The 26,855-nt window shown below is 47.6% G+C and overlaps 2 protein-coding genes across 3 annotated transcripts in view; one reads left to right on the forward strand and one right to left on the reverse strand.

Annotated features, from left to right (window-relative positions):
• The window catches only part of MICU1 (mitochondrial calcium uptake 1), a 98,998-nt gene extending 86,030 nt beyond the window's left edge, over positions 1–12,968 (reverse strand). For both annotated transcript variants that reach the window (XM_065068094.1, XM_065068093.1), the window contains exons 1-3: positions 12,834–12,968; positions 11,985–12,062; positions 1,154–1,315 (exon numbers count right to left, since the gene is read on the reverse strand). In XM_065068094.1, the coding sequence (XP_064924166.1) occupies positions 1,154–1,314 (161 nt within the window). In that variant the 5' untranslated portion in view covers position 1,315; positions 11,985–12,062; positions 12,834–12,968. The remainder of the gene's footprint in view (positions 1–1,153; positions 1,316–11,984; positions 12,063–12,833) is intronic.
• Positions 12,969–19,390: 6,422 nt separating this feature from the next.
• MCU (mitochondrial calcium uniporter) overlaps positions 19,391–26,855 on the forward strand; it is a 94,195-nt gene continuing 86,730 nt past the window's right edge. Inside the window, exon 1 of the mRNA XM_065068107.1 lies at positions 19,391–19,598. Within this exon, the coding sequence (XP_064924179.1) occupies positions 19,479–19,598 (120 nt within the window). The 5' untranslated portion in view covers positions 19,391–19,478. The remainder of the gene's footprint in view (positions 19,599–26,855) is intronic.

Here is a 26,855-nt window from a genome sequence, read left to right on the forward strand (position 1 = left end):
CAGGCAGTTTGGCCACTGGTAAAAGCAAAAGCAAATCTGCTGCAGGAGGGAGATATTAACTTGATGTTACGTAGGGCACAATGTCCTACCTACTTTACAGTCACACTGAGGATGTTTTAAGCGGAAAAAGCGCTGCTCAGTGCTCTAGTTGAACAGGGGTGTTCTCCTGGCCATCCCCACAGAGGCCTTCAGGCCCTGTGGATACAGAGGCGCTACGTAAATGCACATTATTAGCAAAATGCAGCCTAAGACCACGCTGTGCTGGATCACTGTGTTCTTCCTCTGCCTGAGCAACTCCTTTGAGCAGACAGAGGTTTGACAGCTCTAGGAACAGCCAGAACATTTCGCATCATCTTCCTCCTGTTCCACTAAAACTAGAGCCTTCTAGCCACAACACAGGTGAACAGGGAGATGGCAATTAATCACCTAAATATTGGAAGGGAAATAAGACAGATTTTATTCTGAAACTCTAATTGCAGCCACAAGATAAAGCGACACTGCTGGTGCCACACAGCCTCCACATTCCTAGGGAAGAGAAGGGCGTCCTTGATTTATTTCATGGGCCCAAGGTTCAGCGAAGGTCACCTCAGACAAGCACAAATATCCACTTTTTCCTTGCAGTTACAAAAGCAATCCTTGAGCTTCATTGCTCAGAGCAGGCGTGCTCAGGCTCTGGTGCTTAAAAACCTCCTGAGTCTTGCACACAGCCACCTTAGCACCAAGAGATGGACCGTCCCCTTCTGCTCCTCCGCTCTGTTTTGTACATGAAGCAGTGAGCAGAACGCAAAAAAAGCCAGAGGAGCAATCCAGGTTGGTAGAGCCAACAGATTTCTTTTTGCACGACAGCACAGTCCCTGTAGCATCACCACGAAGCTGGGCAGCAAACCCCACCAAGGGCAAACGGCCCGTGCTGAGGACAGCTCAGCCCTGCGCTTCTTCACATCTCTCTGGCTACTCACAGCAGCAAAGAAGCTCCACAGGGAGTCAGCAACAACCTCTCCTTCCACGCAGAAGTAGGACAAGCGATAACGCTTTGCAGATTTTAAACCCATCTGCAGGTACTTACCACACGACCAAAGCAGCATGAGGCCTCCAGCAAAAAATTAAAGTTAAAAAAAATATGTATATATTTATAAATACATTTAAACGTTACCTCTGCCAAAGGAATCTGGCACTTGCCATCGCTGCAGTTGTCCCTACGAAAGCCGCCACCACGAGCCTGCGCCGCGTCCTGGGGTGATGAGCCGTCCCGTGGTAACGCCGCGAAGCCGCAGCCAGCCCCGCCGCCATGGGGAGAAATCGAAGGCGAAACATCCTGGCGAATAAGAACAGCACGTTAACAAAACAACAAACGGTTTCCATTTGGGGATTCTCGTGCTGACTCTCGACCAGATATCTGCTTGTTTTCTTTTTTCTAAAAGAGGAAAAGTTAGAGAAAATAACTTTTTATTAGCAGATGTCTATTAGCTGTTCCGAAATAAGCGTGTGACCTAATAAACAGCAAATTACAAGTATTATGTGTTGGCATACACCCAGCTGACCCACCTTGCTGTCACATCCCAACTACCTACTCAGCTTCCAAATTCCTCTGCAGTCTTTCCCCAGCACGCAGCATTAAGAGGGAATATTTGCACACTCGAGTGCCAAGGCACAAAACATGCGGGTAGATCTTACAAGCAACTACAGCAAGTAAGAGCCATTTGGCCAGAGGGAAAGACACACCTGGATTTCAAAAGGCAAATTAAACCAAATGGCAAGCAAAGTAACCAAAAAAATACCCTCAAACCCAACCCAGTCATTTTACATTTCCTTAAGAAAACCCCGCTGCTCTTCCATTTCTGTTTTAGCTAGCCTGGAGCAAAACATTTATATTCAGCTTCAAGTATAAGGCAAGTTTCAAAGTGTCAAAACTCATAAAATGGAATCCACATGCTGCTACGCGCACAACGGTACAGAGACAAATGGGAAACCAGAATTACAAATCTAAACGGTATTACAAGGGAGAAATCTGAACTGCAAAAATGTCACCTCGTCACACACAGCGGCTCCAGGAGCCAAGGCAATTTTTGCAAGCTCACAAGATGGAAGGTGAAAGGTAAATGCTGCCTTTGAAAAGGTGCTGCGTCTTTTAGCAAAGTAAAGATTTCTAACCGATGCAAATTCAATTTTCTGATCGCGGGGTCAGCCCTAAAAAAAGAAATTGGGAGCAGAATTGTGAGAGAGAGAATTCCAAAGGCCAGCAAAAACATTGGAAATAGAGGGCAGGGGAGCAGTGGCCCAATTTCGTCCTTTTGTTCCCCATTCTTGCTGATCTGTTCAAACGTTTCCAGCCGGTGAATAACCGCAGAATACAAAACAACGCCGCATCTTTTGGGTTCTATCTGCTTTTGCAAGACAAGGTGTCACCGTTTAGCACCATCCTGCTAAACATCAACTCCTAGCAATGAGAAGCTTGGGACAGCTCCGCGCAAACACACCTTACTAGGTAAAGCTATGAAAAGTTGAATATTTACTGTGCTTTTCCCCCAATTAAAGCAACACGAACTGGTGACGTGAATTTAGAGAGGGGAAGACACACATAAAATATTCAGATGATTCTGAGTGCCAGAGCTCAATATCTTTTAAGGCAAGAGGTGGGGGAGATAAGTCTGAAGGCACAATCAAGAACGCAGCGAGGGGAAGAACTGTGCTGCTCCCAATTCCTGCATCGGAATAGCATTCAATTCAGATTCATCTATGCAAATATTAAAAAAACAACTTCACAGTCGGCATTACCATTTTATTGATTCCTTTAAAAATAAATAGGCTTAAAATTAAAGTTTTAATGGAACGCCGCCAGGCAGCAGTGCCTATTCTCCAGTCTTCCCCAGCTCTGAATAACGGAAGGTTTTGTTATGAAAAACAACTCTTATTTCAACTTTAAAATTATTTCCACCTTACACAAACCTGATGTACCCATTTTATCTCCAGGGATGAATTTCTGTTGCATATGGAAAGAAAAACCTGCACATGTTACTTTCACCAGGAAGCTCAAGTTGCCCTCACTTGGGTTCCCCATCCTAATTACAGCTATATATGCATAAGACATAACGGAAAAGGGAAGTGTTGCCAGTACCATTTAATCAGTCCAAATGAAAATCAAGCCCCACAGTGCCTACTTTTGAGCTTGGAGATATTTTTTTATAACATTTCAGATTGCTGGCTTTCGACAGAGAAAGCATTTATGCAGTATTGAGCCCTAAGAAACCATAAATTACCCGCTTTCTCCAAGCAATCGCCATCCTTGGCAGTGCTGGCATGTTCACCCAGACAGGGCTCACTCAGTAGCAGCTCCCAAAAGAGCTGGAAACAAGCAGTTGCCATAATAACCTAAAATAAAGAGAATCCTTATCTCAGAACAAGAAAAGCACTTCGGAAGCTGAATTTTTCATGCTTTGCCTCTGCAGTTATACGGGCCCTCATGATTTTTTATTATTTTAGTTCTAATCGGAAGCACCGTGGCGCTTGGTGTTTTCTTTAGAGCTCCGGGCGTTTAACTCAAGACCACTCAAGAAAGGTGGTGCTTGCTTTTAAAAGAGATTAAAAGTAAGCATCCTGCCCTTGTGGCCAGGAAGGCCAATGGTACCTGGGGTGGGTTAGAAGGGGGTGGTCAGTAGGTCAGAGAGGTTCTCCTGCCCCTCTGCTCTGCCCTGGGGAGACCACACCTGGAATATTGTGTCCAGTTGTGGCCCCTCAGTTCCAGCAGGACAGGGAACTGCTGGAGAGAGTCCAGCGCAGCCACCAAGATGCTGAAGGGAGTGGAGCATCTCCCGTGTGAGGAAAGGCTGAGGGAGCTGGGGCTCTGGAGCTGGACAAGAGGACACTGAGGGGGGACTCATTCATGGGGATCAATATGGAAAGGGGGAGTGTCAGGAGGATGGAGCCAGGCTCTTCTCGGTGACAACCAGTGATAGGACAAGGGGCAATGGGTACAAACTGGAACACAAAAGGTTCCACTTAAATTTGAGAAGAAACTTCTTCCCGGTGAGGGTGGCAGAGCCTGGCCCAGGCTGCCCAGGGAGGTTGTGGAGTCTCCTTCTGTGCAGACATTCCAACCCGCCTGGACACCTTCCTGTGTAACCTCATCTGGGTGTTCCTGCTCCATGGGGGGATTGCACTGCGTGAGCTTTCCAGGGCCCTTCCAACCCCCCACATTCTGGGATTCTGTGAACTGCAGCAACAAAAAGCTGAACACTGCGATCTGCAGGAGGATAAGAAATAAAACTGCGATAAAGCGTAAGATGCAAAAGAACTGATGTGATTACAGCTTGGGATGAGCAACCTCAATTCTTGTAATGCAGTAAGTGATTTTTTTTCTTTTAACAACACACAACAAAATCAGAGGAAAAAACACCAAACAAACAAAACCACACTTAACCCCAGAGTACTGAAAATAAAGATAAATCATAAACGTTATCATGATATTCTAGCAGTATCACTAAAAGGAACCCGCTGGTCATGGTTTTGTTTCCAAGAGGTAAGCCAGTCTTAAGTTCTTAGAACAGATCTACAGCTACTTTCAGAGGCTGAATTAATATCCTTGGACAAAACAAAGACTGATTTTTTTCCAGAAAAGAATTACAAATCCACTTTCGTTTGTGCCTCAAGACATGGGTATGGCTTTTTATAAGCAGAAGAGTCAACAGTCTTGAAGATTATTAAACAAAGTTTTGCTGACTGTCTGCTCCACCACTACGTATAAGCAAAACCCGCTCCTCAGAGCCCAGACACTTAAAATAACTAAAGAAAGCGGCCAAAAACCCACCTCACTCTAACCTGCTTGCCAAAAGGGATCCGACAGCCCATCTTGGCTTCCTCTGTCCCCTTTGGCACCACGTTTTTCTGCCCCAGCGCTGTGGTTTAAGCCATTTTTGTGCCCCAGCTGCTGCGGCAGCTCTCGCTGTCACACAGGTAACACGCTGCAAAACGGAACAGCACTAAACCTCATTTATCTGTCATTTAAGGCCAAACGCATTAGCATCTTTGACACCCAGGAAACCCACAGAGCCATTAGGAAAGCGCTGCCTCCAAGACAACGGGTGACGCTCAAACCCAGGACATCCAAATCGCTTCAAAAAGAAGAAATGCAAAATTATTTCATATACGTACTCCTTGATGTGGGTGTTTTATTTGACCAAATGACAATGCTCTGTCCAGTAGCCTCTTTTTTAAGGAAATTCAGGTAGGCTCTCTGCTTCTCCCCCCACCGCATCCAGAGCACCCAATGTGACCCGGATTTTTCAGTGGACATAAGAACTCTCTTTTTCATATTTGAAAAATGATGTAAAAGACTTGCTTCTGTTTTTCCGGTATCCCAATTAGCTGGTAGTTTGAACACTGAAGGCTCCAAGCAGCCCGGCCCAGGGAAAAGGGATTTCTTTGCACTCATGTACCCCAGCACTGAAGTTTTTGTAGTCCTTTTTGGCAATCCAGAACAGCCCCCGTTTTTAAGATGAAACGCACTTCAAGCGGCTTTTTGATGTCCAAGCTGAGCTTGGTGGCACAAGCACATGAGAGGGAGAATAATAACTGAATAAGCTGATGTTTAACTTTTAATCAGAGAAGGGTTCACAGGCACTTTTTATTTAAACAATTTTACTAGGACATGGTAAGCTTGCACGGTAGTGCAGAATATCAATCGTAAATTTAAATGAAAATATTTTCATGTAGCAAGATCTTAAAAAAAGGATTTGCATTTAGGGGGCATTACTTGGGCATAAAGAGCTCTGCAGGGACTGGCAGAGAGCAAGTCACTGAGAACAGAAAGAGCTTTCTGGAGCCGTTTCTTTAGCAAAACGCAAAGTTTGCCATTGCCAAAGCACACGAGACATCCTGATCCAGCAGCTGCGGCAGGAAGATTCCTCACCTGTCTCCATCTCAGCCCCTGGCTGTCAGTCACACCTCACCCGGCCCTCCTGTCTGTCTGTGCAAGAGGATGATTGGGAAGAGGGGAAGGAAAAATCGCAAGAGGGGGGAGAAATATATGACAAATAAAACCAGTAGGAAGGAAAAGTCAGGACGCAAGGGAAAGGGCAATAGGGAGAGGGGTCTCACCATCAACACTAATATAGAGATACTTAATGTAAAATAGATGAACCAAGGGGAAAAAAAAAAAAACCTCCCAGCATCAAATCTGCCTCCTCTAAGATTAAATTACTAATTTGGACTTCTCTTCCCCCCAGTTCTCCACACTTTCCATTCACAAACCAGCAAGAGAGATTTGTACAAGGGTAATTTATACAAAGGGTGGCAGGAGGTGAACTCCAGCTACTGAGGCATCTGGATCTGCTCCTTCCCCATCCCCAAGAGAGACCAAACCGCTCCTGCTCTTCTCCTCTAACTCCAAATTTACACCTTACCCAGTGCAATTTTCAGATAAAGGATTACTGAAATTATCAGCTTACCAGGACACATAAATCAGTTTCGAGAATGAAAATGAAATCTAGCAGCAAAAGTAATTTCTTCTCAGGTATGAGATAGGGGCAATATTTAATCACATTAATTCCACCGGAGAGGGGAACCACATTTGTTTTGGAACACTATTCAAGTTGATTGAGAGTCTATGAAGCATCAATCCATAACACGCTGCCAGGTCTTTAGCAGAACCCAAGCCATAGCCTGGCAATTTCTTTCCAGCTGTCACTGCACTAAGGGTTCACCTCTTCCTAAAATCCTCAGCCCTGAAAAATTCACATTCCCCAACACCGCAGCTCTGCAGCTACAGACCCAACCACTGCCTGACAAGCCCTGGGGTCAATCAGTGCCGTCCTTCAATTAGCCAGGACTTGACATTCACCTGCATCCTGCTCCAAAAGCAGCTGTTACTAAAGCTATCACATCTCACAACGTCTTTCAAAATCCCATCTAATATTGCGCTACCAACACGTTTTGGTATTCTGCAATCACCTTGCCATTAACACGGCCTATTTAGTGCAACGATTTACCAGGATGATGTCCGTTAAGACTCCATTATTTATGCCATCCTCATCTCAGGAGTTGCTTTATTCTGCCAAATTGATCCATTTAGCTTCGTAACACACAACGTGAACATAACAGAGCAAAATTGCGGCTAGTTGGAATCCAATTTGTTACACTACCACTTCTACACATAGGTGTTCTTCCCTTCGACTTATCCTTACCACTAGTTGTACTTAAATCAAGGGATACGTAGGATTCTTAGTTACTATCAGCTGGTCTAATCCCTCCCCACTCCATTTTCAAGCTCCACATACATGTTGTAACTGCTTGAAAACTGTCTTTGCCCATACACACTTGCAAACATTTAAAGTTAATTTACGATAAAGACTTTGGTGTCAACTAAAAAGGCAGAAGCAGCATCACCTGGCAAGCTCAACAGCAACCCCACATCTGACATGCTCACCAAGTTCCCCGAAGAATCACGAGCTGACACAGACACCACAAACTGCAGCTTTTGAGAAACAAATGGAAAAATGAGCATACTCAAACAAAACAAAGCAGTTACATCTGCTGCAGCGGCACAGAAAATAGCACCTTCGACGAGGATACAATATTCACTTGCTACTTTAGTTAGCCTCCAGCAACGCACGGTAGGTTTTTAAGGGGCAAATATAACCTCCCATAGAAATAAGTGCTAAATGCTGCTTTTTCCTTGTTACAGTTCTCCTTTCCCCTCCTCCTATTCTACCTAGAAAATATTACAGGAAACCCCAGCACTGACAAACTCCCTAGAAGCCAGTCAGCAACGAGTGGAGCTGCAAAAATAAGAACCAAATAAAACCCTTACCTCACCCCTTCCTAAGGATAATGACCCTGGTTCATGAGCTACTTCCACCTAATCAGTCCAATGGGAGATTTTCTTTTTGCAGTCACTATTCCCAAATAATGAGGCTGTCTTTGCAAACGAGTGAGAGGAGCAGGCGCACCAGAGCAGAGGCATTTTGGCTGGAGGAAAAATGACACCGATTTGAGGTAGAAAAGGTTTGTCAGAGGGGTGGAAAACAAAACACTTGTGTCTTTTCTCTGTAGAAAATTATGACCAGCAGGAATACAGCTGCTCAGTGACCCAAGTGATTTAACTTGCCTTGCGCAACCTGTGTCGATGGGAGGTGATTCTCCTGAGAATTTCTAAGTCTCACACCAAATGGAGAGACCCTCCTTGACCTTCCTTCCCTTTGTCCGGGTGACAAACACAAGAACAACGTAAAAATAAAAACCCCAGAGCAGTAAAGCACATTTAAGAGGTGTTTGTTCTTAATGAATAAACATGTGTTTCACAAGTAAATAATCCTGGAAGAGAAAAATATAAGTAGCCTCAGGAGAAAGTAGAAGACTCACTAGGCTGTGCAGGTGACAATTCAACAGGCTTGGGTTATCTAAGGAGCCACGTCCAGCTCCAAACACAGAAACGCTTCTTTTTGGGGATAGAAAAGCAGAGGATCATCCCAGAATTTGACATGGCAAAGCCTGTAACTCTTTTTCTCTCTGACAAGGAGGAAAAAGATTTGTGAACCCACTGAGAATGTGAATTTCGATATCACCATATGGTAATTACCCCTTTTACCATTCTGTCTTTTAAACAGAAACATCATCTGCCCCAGTCATGGCCACTTGCTTCTTTAAAAAATGCCTTTTCTGCCCAAAGCGCCACACTTTGATGCCATACATCCTAAGAAATTTCAAATAAAAATCTTACTGAAACACACAAAAAAGCCACAGCATCTGTGTTTCATGTACCAGATGGCAATTTTTTGGGAAGAGTTCTGATTCCCCCTAAAAAAGGAAAAGCAAGTCTGAACTGCTGCAGTTCCTTTTCCAGCAGCACTTCATTAGTTTAGCTTGAACTTCAAAGAGAAAAAAAATAGATAAGCCTGGCAAGTACCTTGTGGTTTTACAACACGACCTGAGGAGCTCGCTTTCAGCATAAATAGACAAACAATACATCCTTGGCCCCATCCAAGGTGGCCGGGCAGACTGCACACGTGTACTCACGTGCTGCTGTGAAGCAAATGTCCCACCAAGCAGAGGACCAGGTAAGGCATGGTGCTCGATCGCTACCACCCACCACCTCCCTCCCCGCGGCCATGAAACCGAAAAGCAAAACATCCACCAGCAGACTGAGTTGTTTTAGCTTTGCAGCCCACCAAAACTTCCACCAAGAGAAAAAAAGTGAATTATGTTAATGGCAACTGCAACCTTCAAAGCACACAATGAAAGACATCGTTAAAAGACTGTAAGAAGAGCTGTTAAAAAACATATATAGAATAAAAACCACCTCCTCACATCAGTGCTAGAGGGGGGCAAACTCCTGGGCAGCTCCAAGGCATGGCAAACCTGGTGCACACACACACAGAGCATCCAGTACAGTGACAATCCTCCTGTATTTTTGAACACCAACTGGCATAAGGCACGCAGCGGTTCTTGCAGATCTTCCTCATGTTTGTACCATAGCTATGATTTTAGTGAAGAAAAAAAATACAACTACTCTCCTAGCTCTTGAAGCAAAGATGCCAGAGACGGAAAGTTTACATTGAACTAATGAAAACACAGATGTTAAAGTGGTGGTACATAGCACAACCAGATTATACAGATACCAATCCCCACGCTGTCGTAGAGCAGCTTTGTCTGCATCGCAGACTGACACACTACAAATGACGAAGCTGCAGATTCACAGCTCTCACGTTTCAAGCGCAGGTCAGCGCAAGTGTTGGTCACCTCAAATCATGACCTTCTTTCTTGCTGTCCGCATGAGGATCTTGGGTTTCACTTCGAAGAGCTATGAACTCCAACACTAACAGGAAAACTCAAGAATTTGAGCTTGAGACACCCCGGAGAATTAAAAGTAAAACCCTATCCTAGAGAAGCCAACTGTTCTCTATATAAAGCAATCATTTTTTGGTTGTTTATTTAAAGTCACTGATTTGTTTTGCAGCGGGTTGAGGAAGGGTGACAAGCTGTCCCAGGCTGCAGGGACAGAAGGGAAACCATGTAATGAATCAGAGGCTGCTGATGCAAAGCATTTAAGGTCACACATTCAGGGCTATTACAAGTCAGGACGAGTGGCCGGCCTGCCCTTGGCCTTGTATTCCCACACCCGTGGCTACTTGAAATTCCCAGCTACAAGGCAAAGACAACCCAGAATTCACTAGCCAAGGACTTCTTGGATAACGCTACAGGAGCCGCGGCGAAACAATCTATGATCCGAACGCTCAAGGTGTTTATTTTTTCTCTATTTTATAGTATTTTAAGTATTTTGCAAAGGGGCAAGCCTGCAAACACTTTCAGATGGTATGCGCTTAGGCACTCAGATTTTGCTGAGTCCTTGCATTTCTTACTAAGAGTGTCAAACACACCTCCTCATTAATAGATTGCCATACCACTCGCAACACACCTTTCTCAAAACTCTTCTGCTTTTAAAAAAGTAAAAATACTCTTATCAAAGGCATAGAACGCTGGCTACAAACCTCCACAACCCTGGGTAACTGTTTCCTACTGAATGATCTCTAACAGCATCAAACTTACACCAAAATGGTTTTTCACCAACACAATGTCCCAGCTGGAAGTAATTAACAATTATGATTTTTTTATTGTTGTTCACAAGCATCCCCATTCCTACTGAACTGCACTGTGTTAAAATACTGTGCACCAGCAAGGCCCCTGGAACTAGGGAAGAATAAAACAAGTATTTCCACAGCCCAGCTCAATCCATTTGAAGAAGTGTTACTGCAGCAAAAAAGAACAGCACGCAGCAATGCGTCTTTATAATAAACCCAACATGCTTGCTACAGAATTTATTTTCCTCAAGAAATGCAAAAACAGTTGTTTCCACATTCTAGATCTAAAGACAGCTGATGGCTCCTTCAAATACCACCTGAAAAATGTAATGCTTACGGGAAACTGCTTCAAAGCCCTTCTGAGACTTCAAATGATTTGCAAGTCTTGCAGTTTATCCTGTTAAACCACCCGAGGAAAACAGCACAATCTCTCTCTGAAAACGCTACCACGAGGTTACCCGGGAACTTCACTTCTCAGCCCAAGAGGCACAACATGAACCCATAGACAGAAGTTACACAAGGACTAAAAAAGCACAGAGAGCCACAGAGATCCCCCAGTAGGCAAATATTAATGATGTAAGCAGGGCACACCATTCTTTTTCCTCCAGAGTACGAATTTCAAACTTCTTTAGTTCGGGAAGCATAATGTATACCACAAAAGCTTCTGCAGAAAATGGGTCATTTAGAGAACAGGCCACTTCAATAAATAAACAAAGAAAAGGGGTTACATTAGCTTAAGATATGCACATTATACTTTTTCTTACATACTACTGAACACCAGAAACTCTAAAAGGATGGTTATAAGCCACAGGACCCTCCATGCCCTCTTCTGGCAGCATCTATATTGGCTAAAGAAGCTGGTGCCCACCACGACCCCCTCCAGAGTCCCAGAGAAGTGGGCAGCAACGATGCTAAAACACATTCACCTCATACCTCAGGGCTGGCCAAGAAACGCTTTGCTGCTCCAGATGAACAAATGTACACAGTTTAAGCATCTTCAATTAGTTTTTGTTGTATGGTTGTTGGTTTTGTTTTTCTTTTCAAGACACCTCCTTATGTTCAAATAAGTTTTTACTGAATGCATAAAAATAGTGAGTTGCATTGGGTTTGGGTGTTTTTTTTTTGACATATAATGAAATTGGTGCAACTAATGCCCAGACAGCGGACTTTCCTCACAGCTCACTCCCACACCTGCTTCACTCCTCCTTCCAACAGGGACGTCAACACAACTACAGAAAGGCAACTCGTTTTCCTACAGCTTTAGGAAAAATTGGGGGTGAATGCTTCAGAACAAGAGTAATTCCAAACAGGGCAGATTTAAGGGTAAATATCAGACACATTATTAGTTCAGGAGAGTTAAAGGTACCTAAGAGCAGCATGCTGCAAGTTGCATCGCCCAGCAGCCACCCTTACCTGTAGCACAAACGTATTCACCCTCAGCTTGTGGGTCAGGAACTGGGGATTATTTCTCAGCAGTTGCAGGGCCGTGTTCTAAAAAACAAGAAGGAAACATAACAAAAGATTATAACTCTGTGGTTCGCACAGCCTCCCTTCTGGCAGGCACGCTCTGCATTTCACTGCTCACACCTCATACTGCCCACCAAATAAAGCCAGGAGGGGGAAAAAATGGTCATGCAGCTGATTAAAACAGCCAGGCCTTTAATTCAAGTGTGTTTCTAGAGGAGAAAGCCTCCAAAAATCCTGCCTTGTTTGGCCCCCCCAGTACCAGTCACCAGACCCCACTAAACACATTCACATTTATTGTCTTTCCCGCGCAGCTCGTTAAACCGAAAGTAAACACGGTATTTCTCGGTCCCGTCACGATAAAGAACGGGCTTTTCCACACCCTCAGCAATTTATTAACCCGAATTCACCCTTTTTCCACAGACAAACCGCGCGTTACGCGCAGTTGGGTCGTTCAGTGAAGTTAAAGCTGTTTAACAAACCACTATTAAAGAAAAACCGTTTCGACGTCGGCGGTAACACACAGCGGTAACTCCCCCAGCCCCGGCAATGCCATAGGAAACAACAACAATAAACCAAGCGCGGGAGTAGCAACTCGAACCCAAAACGCTCCTTGCAGGCCCAGGCACCACAAGGAGGACTCCCCTCAGCCCCCGGGCCTGCGCCCCTCAGCCCGCTCCCGCCGGGGAGGGGAGGGGCGGAGCGGAAGGACCGCGCCCGGCTGTGCCCCCTATGCTGTTTTGTTTTGTTTTATTGTATTCTGTTCTGTTCCGTTACGCCGCCCCCGGCCGCGCTCACCTCAGCTCGGCCCCGCCGCCGCCACCGACCCCACCTGAGGGAACACAGGCCCCGGCCGCGCTTCCGCGGGCTGTGGCAGGACGGGAAGGGGCGGGGCCGGGGCGGGGGCTGAGGCGGGAGGGGGCGCGGTCTGCGCGGTGGGGGCGTGGTTTATGGCGAGAGGGCGGGGTCTGGGGCGGGGTCTACGAGCGGGAGGGGCGGGGCCTCTGTGACTCCCGGGCGGCGTTTATAGTTGTTCTGGGTCTATAGTTGTCCTGGAAGCCCCGTGTGTAGGGTCTCAGGGTCTGCTTTACAGGTCCTGAAAGTGCTGTGTGTAGGGCCTGAGGGACCTATGTGTATAGGTCCTGCGATGCATGTATTTGCTGTTGTATATATACAGCATTTGTATAGGTGCTGTATAGGGCTTGTATATAGCGCTCAAAAGACCTAGATACAGGGTCTCAGGGGCTTATATTGTAGGTCCTGAAAAGCTTGTGTGTAGGGTATGAGGAGCCCATCTACAGGTCTGGAAGGGACTGTTATATACAAGGCTCTCAGGGGCTTATATATAGCTCCTGAAAGGGGTCTCAGGGGATTATATATAGCTCCTAAAAAGGGTCTCAGGAGTGCATATATGTAAGGTCTGAGAAGCCTAGAAATCCAGGGCCTGAAAGGCTCTATACACAGCGTTTGCAGGGTCTATATGCAGGGCCTGAGGTACGTATGTGTAGGTTTAAGGCACCAGGGGGCTAAGGCAGCTGCCTATAGCGTCTAAGGGGGTGCAAGGCCTTGGCCATTTTTGCCATACGCTGTTAAGTCTCCCCATTTTTATTTCTGCAATAGGTAATTCTCTCCATCCCGGCAAATGCTTCACACACTGGAGGGGCTCCCCGCTCACCCACGTTCATATCGGGAGCGACGGGCGATGGAGGTGCCCTCAGCACCGAAAAACCTTCTGTGAGATCCAGAAACCCGGCACGAGGAGGAAAAGGAGCTTTTCTGTCACTGTAGAAATGCAGAAAACTTCATTTTTTTCCAGTGTGATGCCCTAAAGTGCAAGTGCCTTGGCAGTGGATGAACTGAACTGCTTTCTCTAGGCTGTTTTGTTTTCCTCCTGGCACATGTGGCTGAGCAATCCCCTGTGTTTCTGATGACAACTCGCTTTAAAAACCAAAGGGATGCTCTCATGAGGAATGTGGCTCGTGAGCAGGTAATTGTGCAGGGTCCAGCGCGGCGGCGAGGAGAGCTGACAATGCTGGGTGACCCGAATTAGCAACTAAAGCGCAAACATGGCCTGTCATAACTATCCCTCACCCTCCCAGCTGTGCCCGCAAGCCTGGCTATGCACTATTAACCATGTCTGCCTATTTCGGCCTGGCTTTCCTCCCTCTGATATTGAATTTATCTTCATGGGAGGGTTTATCTTCTCTGTTGACCATAATATTTACAAAGCGCTGGGGGAGATATTTCCACTGAGCTGCCAGCCTGACACCTCCCAAAACAACAAACTGGGGAGGTCCTGGGAAGGGCTCAGGATGATGCCCACAGGTAGGAAACTCCTCTTGAATCAAGATACAAAATAAATATATTTGTGCCCTGCTGCTGCATGTCCTTCATGTGCCTGCAGCGCTTCACCCCGAATGGATGGGGCTGCCTGACCCTGGAACACATGGACGGGGAACTTGGGTGAGAAAAGCGTCGTCGGAGGGGAAAGGAACAAGAGGAAAGATGGGAGAGGAGGAAGAAAGAGAGAGAGAAAAAAGAGAGAGATAAGAAAGAAAGAGAGAGAAAGAAAAAGAAAGAGAGAGAGAGAGAAAGAGAGGAAGGAAGGAAGGAAGGAAGGAAGGAAGGAAGGAAGGAAGGAAGGAAGGAAGGAAGGAAGGAAGGAAGGGAAGGAAGAAGATATGAAGGAAGGAAGGAAGGGAAGGAAGAAGATAGGGAGGAAGGAGGGAAGGAGGGAAGGAAGGAAGAAGGGAAGGAAGAAAGGAAGGAGGAAGAAAGGAGGGGAGGGAGGAAGGGAGGGAGGAAGGAAGGAAGAAAATAGGGAGGAAGGAGGGAAGGAGGGAGGGAGGGAAGGAAGGAAGGAAGGAGGAAAAAAGGAAGGGAGGGACGAAGGGAGGGATGAAGGGAGGGAGGGAGGAAGGAAGGAAGGAAAAGATAAAAGGAGAGGGAGAGAGACAGAAAGAGAGGGAGAGGGAGGAAAATTACAGGTGCAGCACATTTCCATGTGGAAACACTCCCCAGCGTGGTTTCATCTTCTACCAAAGAACACGAAGATGCCTGGATCCTGGGTGCAGCATCCATCCTGCATTCCCTGGATCCGGTACACAACAAACCTTCCCATGCACAATTTATGGGAGAGGAAAGCAGCACCAAGGGCACCACGCCAGCCCAGCAACGCTGTGATTTCAACTAATCTCATGCATTTAACCATAAAGAAAGTGTGTGCCTCAACACCTCACCTGAAAGGGGCCTTTTTGGATGACAAAGGAGCTGGGAAGGAAATGTGACACCTCGAAAATAAATGTGGCCCAGGGTCACCATCGACCGGGATTTGGGAGAATAAGCGTTGTTCTCCCAGGACAGAGCGATGCCCGGGATTCCCCATCCCAAATGAATCCTGCAGCACCAGGGGAACATCATTTTCTTTAGCCCTTGCTCAGATGGGGAAGTCCCAAAATTTAAACTCCAAGGCTGATTTTTGAAGCAAGGGAGGGATCCTGGCAAAACCAGCCGAGGGATATTATGTTCCTGGGGTCACGGGCAGGCATGTCGGGTCCTGGGGCTGTGCCCAGCACCTCAGGAATGGGATGGCAGCAGGAAGGGAAAATGAGAAAGGCACGCCTGGGTCATGTGTACCTTGGCATCCAGATCAGAGGGAGGATTCACTGCTGGGGAGGCTAATTTTAGGTATTTTAATTTTAGTTGCTTCCATACGCCTCTTAGTTTGGCTCCCTTCAGGCTTTAATGAACCCCCATTAAAAAACACATTTTCAGGAGGCATAAATAGACAGCGATTGCTCTTCAGGAACACAGGAGGCTGCTGGATCATGGGGAGCCCCACCACTGCCCTCCTGCAGAGACGACGCTGCAGGGATTTGTAGGACGAAGCGTTTGGTAGGGTTTAACGTGATGCAAAAGAGACTTGGAGGGGTTGGGGTGCAGCAGCATGTGGAGCTCTGGCCATTACTGATGGAGACATCAGACCCTGAAAGATGGGAGGAGAACACGCCACAGCAAGCAAACGCTGGCGTGTTTGGGTAATTCGGGGTTTATTTTGGAAGTTCTGCAAGGGGACAGGGACCACCGTCCTGCCCAGCCCAGGGGGGTTTCCCCATCACATCTTATTGCTCCACGAGCAGCTGTTGCGGTGCTCAGCTTATGGAAATGGCCAGTGCCGTTCCTCTACCGGCAGGCAGACTCTGTCCCCTGATCTCCCGGCTCTGCTGTTATCTGTGTTAGTCTGAAAGCACCAACCTTTCTTCTAAATAAAAGGTGATAAGATATGCTTGGACCTGGTATCCACCTGAATTTCCTCATCCACCCACCTTGGTTGCACCTGCAGGATTTTGCATGTGCATTGACCACCATGTGTGGGGCTTTGCAAGTATCGCAGCCCCAGACATCTACAGGAATAAAATAAGGTAAATCATAAATTTAAATAACACAAAGAAAGCCATGAGCCCACAGACTAAGAGATGATTTTGGGGTCTTTTTTTGTTTGTTTCTAGTCATCTTAGTTAATCCAAGCACTTTGGGGCTTGCTGAGGTCTGGGCCAAAGTGTTTTGCTTGCTCATGGCCCGTTGCACACTCACTTTCTCTTCAATCAGTATTTTATTTGCAGAAGGACCGCATCTGTGCCTCTGTCAGCAGTTGGGATGGTTGATGGAGGTTCGGAGGCTTTAGCTTTCCACTTCAGCCCTTCGCACAGCAATAATATTAATTGCAAGCGCTGGTGTGCTTTTCCCCATCAATTCTTCTCAGGAACAGCTTTCCAATATTCAGCCAGCTGTAATTATAAGCACCAGGAAAAAGCCTTGTTAAATACATTTTATTATCAAGGTTTTCCAAGAGTGGAAGATGCTTCTAGCAGGGTACCAGGAGCTATTTGACCTCAGAAGACAGGGTTTCATTTTGGTGCCAATATTCTCACCCTTTTCGCCCCCTGCACTCTTGAGAAGCCATTCCCTGCTGGCTCCTTTGATTGCACGAGGTATTGATCTCAGGGCTCACGTTTAATTCCCATTTCTATGCATTGTAATGAGTGCCCACATGCTCAGCAAGGGTTTGTTAATGAATTATTGGCCTTCCTGCTGCCCTCGGCCTTTGCTCGCAGCCCATCTTCCCCCACCTCTGTCAAATACTCCCTGGAGATGTTTAAGCTCTGCCTAAAGTATGGCTTCAGGTGGACACTTCTAGCTCCTCTTTAAACAGAAATAAATATCTGAAGGTGTGAATGGCTGGAGGAGTAGTTGGGGCAGATATGGCAGCCCAGGGTCTGTTGGTTTTCCCCATCCCTGCCCTCCCTTGGAGCTGCCAGCACTGAGTCCACGCAGGAAAACCCATGGAGAGGGCACCATGGCCTTATCCTTAACATGTCTCTGCTCACCCAGCCAAAAAGAAGTGCTGGGTTGGGTAGTTTATGGCTTGCAGAGGTGGCTCTGCCCCAAAATGTTACTGGGGTTGCATCCTCTGCCCTCCCTGGGACCTTCCCCATGCTGGGAACTCCCTTCCTCCCCTTTCCTGCCTTTCTGATCTCCCTTTTCCATCTCCTCTGGGCTGCATTAATGCCAGTTTTGCCATTTTGAAGCTTTAAATCCGTGCTGGGGAGTGGCTGATGTCCCCAGAGAGGGACACCCTGGCTGTGGTCCACGAGGCGGCTCTTTGGTCCAGATGTGCCCCAGGAGCATCTTGCGGTGTGAAAACTACAGGGGTCATCACAGAGGGCTGCAATCTACAAAATCCCTATTTTAAAGCCTTTTTTTTTTAATCCTGCTGTCAATATTCAGCGTGGAAGAAGAGGGAAATACAACGAGCAGGGGCTGAGCAAGGGTTTGATCTGATCTGAGCAGTGGAGCTCAAAGCAGCTGTTGCAATAGGTCTCTTTCATCTTGCAAGGAAAAGCCAGTTACTATTGAAGTGCTAAACAAGCCACGCTGGAAAGACCGTGGGTAAATCCTTCCAAAGGGACACAGTTGAGTTTTTATGGCTTAAACCATGTTTTCCCAGCCAGTGAAGGAAGGAAGGAAGAACCATCCCTGCAGGAAAGCCCAGCCAGAAATGAAGAGGATTGCTCAGGGACAAGCTGTGTGGTTCCAAATTGACATTGCTTGGGGAAAAGCTGTGAAGAAGCCCCTCAGTGTCTGAGCAGATGTGAAGGCAGTATTTGGGGAAGGCAGCGCTGGAGAGAGGTGGGGATGGAAGGAGGAGGGCACTGGTGTGTTGTGATGGTGTGGGTGATGCCTGAAGTGCCACCCCATCACTCCATCATGCTTCCCTCTGTGTGTTCAGGAGGTCTCTGTGACAAACAGGGGTGGTAAATAATAGCCGGAGTGTCTCAGCCCATGTGTTCCTGATGTTTTCGGCAACCTCCAGCCTCGCCACAGTTTTCTCCCCATTAATTTCCAGTGACTCTCCATTCCTGAGCACCCTCCCAGGAGAAGGTGCGTCCCGATTGCTCCACACAGCGAGCACTCAGGCTCCTCCACTTCGAAAAATAATCATAATACTGCAGGATCCCAGCTACTTTTAAGCCAAAGCACTTCATTTCTGTCACAGCTGTGATGGTATCACTGCACATGGGAACTGCTTGTGCATTAATATTTTTTAAAGCTCCATTTTCTAATGAGCAATTCTGGGGCTACTTCCAGGATAAAAAGCAACGGGCTCATTTCTCTTCTGGACTATTCCTTCCCAGGAATTAAAAAGGAGCTGCTGGCAGTATTGTAACAACTCCCAGACAGAACAGAAAAGTCTTTTCTAAGGAAAATAATCTGAGTAAATCACCTTTCAAGAAACAACTGAGCACATATTACTTATGTAGCCCAGATACTGTTGGCCCAGCCCACCACATATGCATGTACATCCCTCTCTCTGTAATATATATATATATATTTATTTTTGCTCACCTGCTTCATATACCATTCATCAAAACTAGTGAGGGGGGTGAGGGGGATGCCAGTTTGGCCCGGTACCCCAAACCCCCGTGCCATGATGCATCCCCAGGGCCATAGCGGCACCTTTGCAGACTTCCTTGCTGCACCCTGTCACCCTGCACCCTCTTCCCCGTGTCCCCCTCCTTGGCGCACCCCATCTTCTACCCGCACCCCGACCTGGCCCCGCCCCTCGTGGACGGCCCCGCCCCTCGGCGCCCCTTGCTGAGGACTTTCCCTGCCCTCTAGCCCGAGCGCGGCCCCGCCCACCGCTTGCAGGGGAGGGAAGGCAACGGCCAATCGCCTCTCCGGACAGGGCACCCTCGCGGCGTCGATTGGCTGCTCCGCCCGGGCTTGACAAGTCCCGGGCCGGCGAAGGGCGCGCTCCGATTGGCCAGCGTCGCCGGTCGGCTCCGCCCCGCCGCTCCCTGTCCCTCCCTCCCCTCACCCTCCGCCCGGGCGGCAGCAGCAACGGCCGCCGCCGCCGCAGCAGCGTGAGGGGGCTCCGGCGCGATGGCGGCCACGGCGGGCAGATCGCTGCCGCTCCTCCTCTGCCGCCGCCCCGCCGCGCTGACGGCGGCCGGTTGCTTCCCGGCGCTGGGGCGGCGCCGCCAGCAGCAGCGACACAGGACGGTGAGTGTGGCGGGAGCCGTGCCCTTCAGGCGGCGGCCGGCTGAGGCGGGCGCGGTGCCGGCACAAGCGGCGGGGGAGGCGCGGGGGGGAGCTCCGGCTCCCCCTCGTTCCCCGGGAGGCGGCGGCCCCCGGCCCGGCCCCGGGCAGCTGTGTGTTATTCTTAGCGCCGTCACCGGGCGAAACTTGAGCGGGGCGGAGCGGCGGCAGCCGAGCCCCCGGCCCCGCTCCGCCAGCGGGCTGCTCCCCGGCCCTCCCTCCCGCCGCCGCTCCGCCCCGGGAACGAGCGGCTGCCCCCGCGTCCCGCCAGCGCATTCCTCCGCTCTCCGGAGGGCGCGGGAGCGGCCCGGCGCAGCCCGCGGTACCGGCGACGGGCTCCCGGGGCGGGGGTCGGGTCCCGGCGGGGCGCGGCCGCCAGGTGGCGCCTGGGGCCGCCGAGAGCCCGCGGGGGGGTCGGGGGAGGTGGCAGCTCCCGGCGTTTGGGGGGGGGGGGTCGGAGGGACAGCACCGGGACGGGCGGCAGCGAGTGCCCAGCGCATCTTCACCTTTTTAAAAACAATTTCCCACTTGTTTTGACCGCCCCCCCATCAAGGTCAGCCCGGGGAGCGGCGCCGGGGGGTCCCGGGGTCAGCTCCGAGGTTGGTGTGTTCGCTGCGGGGAGACACGTGTGTCCAAAAAAAGCTGGTTTTTGTTGCTTCCCCCGCAGAAGGAGCACGTTTAATGGCTTTGCCAGCGGACTGGCAGCACACGCGTTGCTTACTATGTGTCTTAAAGGGAAAAAAAAACCCGTAAAGGCAGCAGCTTGCGTCTTGGAGCTCGAGAGATTTGCTAAAAATACCGGGAGGTTGGGTTTTTTTTTCTTTTTAAACTAAGGGAACAGCATGTAATCGTGGGATATTCTTCTAGCTTTTGCCACAATCTGTTTTATCGCCGGCTATAAAAAAGCTGCCGTCGGAGGTGTGCACCTGTCGCTCACTTGTTGTTTGGCTGAAGCAACTGATCATGAAACTACCGAAAGCCACCAAAATATCTATTAATGAGGTGATGGAGCAGCGCTCTGAGCTTCCTTGGAACAGCAGATGTAATGCTGGGTCCTGAGGGTGCTGTTTAAAAAGCAAATAAGTGTTTGCTCCTTGTATCTCCAGGGTGCCGGTAGTGTTTCTGACAGTGTCGGTATGTTTTCTCAGCGAGGGGACGCCAGAGGTTCTGTCCGTATCGAGTGTCTCGGTGGTATCAGTCCCATATTTGCAGTGTGGTCATTCGCATGTGTGAAGTGCGATTTCTGCAGCGTTTGACTTCGGACTTTGTAAATACCAGCCTGGCAAGCGAGGCCACCAGTGCTCTGCATTCTGGGCAGGTGTGGAACAGCCTTTTCAGCTGTTGTAATTATTGTTTAAGTTGTTGCTTTTAAGCCATGTCTGGCCCAGAAAATAATAAATTATTTATCTAAATTTAGATTGACCTTTGTGATTAATTTAACAGAGATTCCAATTCGTGCTTGATTTCACTAATCAGGCGAAGTGTGACAGTAAATGCGCAAGAAGATTAAAAACAACCATTAAAAAGTATCTCACATCTCTTCTGTTTGCCTGGGGTACCTCGCTGCTGCCGTGGCCTGAGCCGAGTGCATGTGGCCCAAGTGTGACCACGTGAAAATCCTGCTGTTTCCTTCAAGAAAGAAGGATTTTGTGTGTGTCCCGTGCACTGATGCTTAGAAAGTTCTTCTACGTGCCGTACTGGTTGGGTTATGCTGTTTGATTTTTGTCAGCTTGGCTGTTGGCCACTTGTGGTCTTGCTGTGATTAGTTTGGGCGGTTTTCTTCTTTTTCAATAGGGAGGTTGTATGCAAGTTGGTTTAGTAGGTGTTGAATGGTGAAGTGTCTGTGTGAAACTAGCAAGCAAGTGAAAGCTTGGACAGATCAGGTTGGTACCCACTATCCTAACTACTCCTCTTGACAGCATCTGTACTGTTCCTATTTATCTACTCCCAGAAAATAGAAGTTATCCTCTCGGTCATGCTGCACTTGTGAAACTATGTAGCCTGGTGGGAGAGAGTAGAAACCCAAGGGCTGCCAAATAAATGATCTCAGAGGAGAAATTGCAGGAGCTGGAGCTCTTCATACTGAAGAGAAAATCAAAAGGAGGTTGCTGCAAAGAGGAAGCAGAAAAACAGAAAATCTGTGTTAGACAGGAGAAGAAGTAATGGGTGTACAGTGTGAGAAGAGGGATTTGGTTAGCTGCTGGGAGTCGTTATACTGACGGTGAGTAGTGAAATGCTGAATTATTTCCCAGGAGGGATGTTCAATCTTCATTATTGGAGGTGGTTAGGACAGTTTAGATTTGCATCAATCAGTTATGGCTGATGAAGAATTGATCCTACTCGGTGATAGGGCTGAACTGCATAAGCTTCCTGAGCCTGTAGATTATATTGGAAAATAGATAGGGAAAGTTTGAATAATATAGGTGTAATTAATAGAGTGACTATATAAGGTATGTCTGTGCAGTATGGTTTTTAGTACAATACATTCTATACTCTGTTACTTCTCAGGATGGCTGGTTTCTAGCAGAGGTGATAAATTACATGGGCTTTCTTGAAATAGGGTGGAAATGCTAAATGGTCTTATGGATGAGTTCTTTTGAAAGGGATATAAAATATGCTTGGAGAGGACAGGGCTTTAAAACAAACAAACAAACCCTTCCAGATGTGTAAAGAGTGAGGTGGTGATAACATCCAACAGTAGAGAGGGCAAGAAGGTCCAAACTCTTAAGTACTTGGTTCGGATGGGAATACAGTCATGTTGGGAGATGTACGGCTTGAATGAAGCATTTGCGGCTTTTGTAAAAGCTTTGAAAGCCGAGAGACTTGGGAAAGGTCAGTGGCATCAGCGTGTGGAAGTGGGTTATGGAGAACCCCGCGAGTCTTCACGTTCTGTCCTAGCTGAACGGTATTGCTGGGCGAGAGATCTTGGGAGGAGGATGCAGAAAATTTCAATGGGAAATTAACTTATTGATCTTGCAATAGGAAGAAGCAGGCTGGAGGAAGTGTTTGCTGATATCTGTGAATTTCCCTGTTGAAAGTGATGATGTTGTTCCTTGCAGGATGACTGCGAAGGGCGAGGAGAGAGCTGCTTGGCATAACCAGGTAGTAAGTGGGGCTGGAGCATCCGTGCTGTTGGAAGAAAATTATAGAGCTGAATAAATGGACTTAGAGCAGAGGCAGCAAAGGTTGGATCTCTCCCAGTCTTGCTTAAACATTCACGAGAGTGGAAGAAACCTTGTAGAGGAGAGTCAGCGAGCACACATGCAGCGGGAAAACGGCGAGAGGAGGCTGAGGGGTTGTCGTGTCGGGGGCATGGCTGCAGCTGTGGTGATGAGTACGGCTGAATAGCTCATAAAGCGAAACCTTGATAGTATTGGGTTTTGTTTTAAATCAGTGCTGTGTGTGCATCCTCGTCGGGAGGGAGCTGTGGAGAGCTGATGCACTGCTGCGAGGGCTTATCTGAAGGTGGGAGGTGAGAGAGGCAGTTTGTTTAACCAGACCAAGGTAACTCATGCTGGTGGAAGACCAGAAATGCCAGAAGTCACTATCAGCAGGCAAGAGGAGGTGGAAAAGTAAGTATTGTGTGCGGTTTCTTTTTCTATAGGCCAGCTACGCACAAAGTGTGGCAAAGGATGGAGAAGCACGAGGAGGTCGCAAACATGCAGTCCTGTGCACGGGTTTCGTAAGGAACAAGAGTGGAACTGGGATGGAGCTGAGTGCTTGGTGGGCGCTCAGGTGGTATTTCTCAGTTTAGTGGTGTTTGCTAGGTTCTAAACTGGTGGGAAGCACAGCAGCCATAAATCACAGTGCTGCCTGCTAATTAAAGCCATTGGCCTCCAGTAATTTCTGGTGCTTAATACAAAAATTGCCCTTCTCTTCCTGTTAGGCAGCTTGCCTCAAAGGAGTGCGGAGAGAGAATTCAAGTGGATATTTCTCAGAGGAAACTTCCTTATAGGAGTAAGCTATAGATGTTTTTCAAAGATACGGTGGTAGGCAAAGGACTATTTTTGCTCTGCTTTTGTGTGTTGAATGCCTAAGCTTCACGGCTTTCATCCGGCAAAGTTTAGAGGCTCTTGTTATTGTGTTTCTTAATGCATGATTGTGTTGGATCAGCAGGTAGAGATCTGGAAAAAATACCTGTAGAAAATCAAGAACTTGGCTGTATGTGGCGTTCCTATGGTAGTTAATCCCGGCAATTCTGCGTAAATCAGGAATAATGACTCGTAGCGACAACTTTGAAGCCTAAAGAGGAAAAACTGAACCTAATTGAGCCGCAGCCAAATTTCGAGTAGGTATCGGGCACCCTGCAGGATTTTATCTCTGCTCCGGGTGAGGACCAGGATTACGTGTGTCGATCAGCCCGTGGTGCGGGTCAGGAGTTTGGTGCGGGTAGCCCTGTATTAAGGGTGCTGTGGAGTGTGGACTCTGCGAAGAGGAGAGGGCTCTGTGCCAAGGAAAGGTGTCCTGGGAGGTGAGAAACTTTGGCAGGAAGATGCCATGGACATCGTGCTGTATGGGCGCTTTACTTGGCATAGATACAATGTGTATTCCGTGCTAATTTCTTATATTTTTTTCACCATGCAATGGCTGAAACTGTTGCAGCATCAACTTCCAGAGACTGTTTCTTAGTGCTGCGGTAATAATTTCCCTGGTGGGTCCCCATAACCACCTCAAGCCCTTGCTGGCACAAGCAACAGTTTATTGCTCTACTGTTGCCCATCTCTTGAAACAAATCAATTTAAAGAGGTGAAGCTTGGGGCTCACAAAGCTCAGTTAGCGGCAGTGATGGGCTGTGAGGATGGCCCGACTTGGAAGAACGTTTTGGTGTGGAGTCTGTATTTTTGCTGGAAACTGGCCGAGTGCTTTAATTAACCAAGCTCCCATTCTCCTGCCCTTGCGTACGGCTGATGGTGATTTTCAAATGAGTGATTAAAAAGCCAAAGAACTGGTGGCTGTGCGGTGGTTCAAAGGGGCATAAAACGGTTGTTCTCGATGGATTTTTGGCTGCACGTGTTGCCTACACTGACCTTCAGTGTTTCCCGGTCTGGGACGTCCATAGGAGCGGTGACACACGTGCTGCAGGCCACGAGGACATGATTCTGCTGTCGCTCTGGAAATCAAGATGGGATGCGGCTTGACCTGCAATATGAGAAAACACCAACCCAGCAGAACACTTAAAATGTCAAGGAAGCCCTTGGATTTCTTTTTTCCATAAACAAAAACTTAGAATGACCAGCAAGTACTTCTTGATGTATGCAGGTGGCTAAAATATTCTCTCAAGGGGCATTTTGCAGCTTTTGATGTGCCTGCTCATTCAATGAATACAAAAAGCCTTTACTTGGTAGTGTTCAGAAAGCATCATTCTGGGGCTCTCTGTATGTGAAAGAGGAGCGCGGTGCACAAAGGAGTAGATATGGATGGGTTTTCTGACAATTATTTGATGATGCTAGCTTTTGTATTTATAACTCATGGAATTATTGTATTTATAACTGTGGGAATAATGAAGACTTTGTATGTAGGGATTGTGATGGGGAGGGAAATTAGACTTGGTGAGGTCATTAAAGTAAGAGTTTCAGGACAACTTTTCTTCCCTATGGGGAGTGTTTCTCAGCTGCATTTGGACAGGATGGGTCTAAGTCTCCTTACCAGAGTCTAATGTGACAAAGAAAAATAAAGTTGTTAATTTTCTTAAGCTGTTTTTAGTCTAATCTTAAAGATGAAACTCTGTGAGATTTGGTCCCACCCCGTCTTGAGAGTAAAATGTAACTTTTATGACTTCATTTCAGATTTGTGCTGTGAGTCACTTGTTTGCCATTCTATAAAATAGCGTTGAGATGGCGCGGATCTGTAATTTAAATTATACTCCCGTTTGTGGGTCAGTGTAGAAATGGTTTTAGATTTTGGGTGACTGAATTATTCTTTGTAAATTGATTTTGTTACTTATTGAGCGTTTGCAGTGTCGTCTGGTGATGCTCTTCCGAGATCCCAGCTGCTGCTTTCTGCTCCTGTGGGATGAGGAACCATCCCTGATAGACTTTGCTGGGTGAAACTCGGTGCTCTCTGCTCATCATGGAGAAACATTTCTGATCCCTCTCTCAGGGTGAGAGACCGCCTGTGATATTGCTGATGTGTTCATCGTGTTTCAGCACCTGCTTTTTGAGGGCGAATGGAGCGATCGAGCTTTAAGGACTCTCTTGTCCTTGGGTATTTAATGAAGAAAAGAAAATGACTTGGCCCTTTTCTATTAAAGTTTTGGCAAAGGGTTTTCTTCCTGTTTTTAAGGTCTCGATTGATCATCAAAATGAGATGTCACTTTAATGAAGATGAAAATATTTAGCACTTGAATGTGATGTGGAATTATTTTCTAGTAGGACAAGCCTATGGGCTATCGCTTATGTCTCCTGTAAAATACGAAGCCTGTCCACTATCTTTTTCTGCATTCTTGGCAGCTCTTAAGGAATTAGGAAATGTAGAACAACTTGCATAAGCAGGAGAGGGGGGAAAAACCACGGCGAACAAGCTTGTTTCAGCAACTTGCTTATGTTGCCTTCCCCGGGAGGGACTGCCCTGTGCCCAGGAAACTGTCACATGTCCAAAACTGCTTATCGGGACAATTAAAACTCAAATATCACTTGGATGGATTACTTAGGAAGCATCTCCCGAGGAGCAACGACCACAAAACACCCTCTGGGTGATGGTCAGTCCTGCAGCCTGCTGGGAATAAAGCAGTTCACTCGGAGGTCGTAGCCTAAGAAGTTTGACAGAGTTTAGGGGAAGCTTTCTGGAATGTATGGCTGTTTTGAGAGGATTTTGGAATAAAGCTATGGTAACAATTTTGCTTGCTTTCGTTGCACAGGTCCTGAGATACGTCCGTAGCTTGCTGCGCTTTCCCTTATCTGAAGCTGATGTGGACTCATAGTGGTGTGAGGTTGTAGAAATGGGGCGAGGGAGAATGTTTTCCAGATGAAAGCAGTAAACCGTGGCTTTTCAACGTCCCTCGGAGTGGGATTTGTTGCTCTGGATCTGTGCGGGAGCTGGGGACACGGGAGCGCAGCGCCGGATGGGGACGGCACAGAGCCGCTCGCTGTGCGGTGTCGAGGTGGCTGAGGACGCCTTGGTTGGAGGATTTCACTCCGGTTACTTGGCATACACGGGTTGGAAGGGGGAATGCAAAAGAACCGCATTTCTTGGATCAACGCGTGTGCGATTTCAGGTGGGGAA

Source organism: Columba livia, chromosome 6 (assembly GCF_036013475.1).
Source record: "Columba livia isolate bColLiv1 breed racing homer chromosome 6, bColLiv1.pat.W.v2, whole genome shotgun sequence".
In the NCBI taxonomy this organism is placed as follows: domain Eukaryota; kingdom Metazoa; phylum Chordata; class Aves; order Columbiformes; family Columbidae; genus Columba; species Columba livia.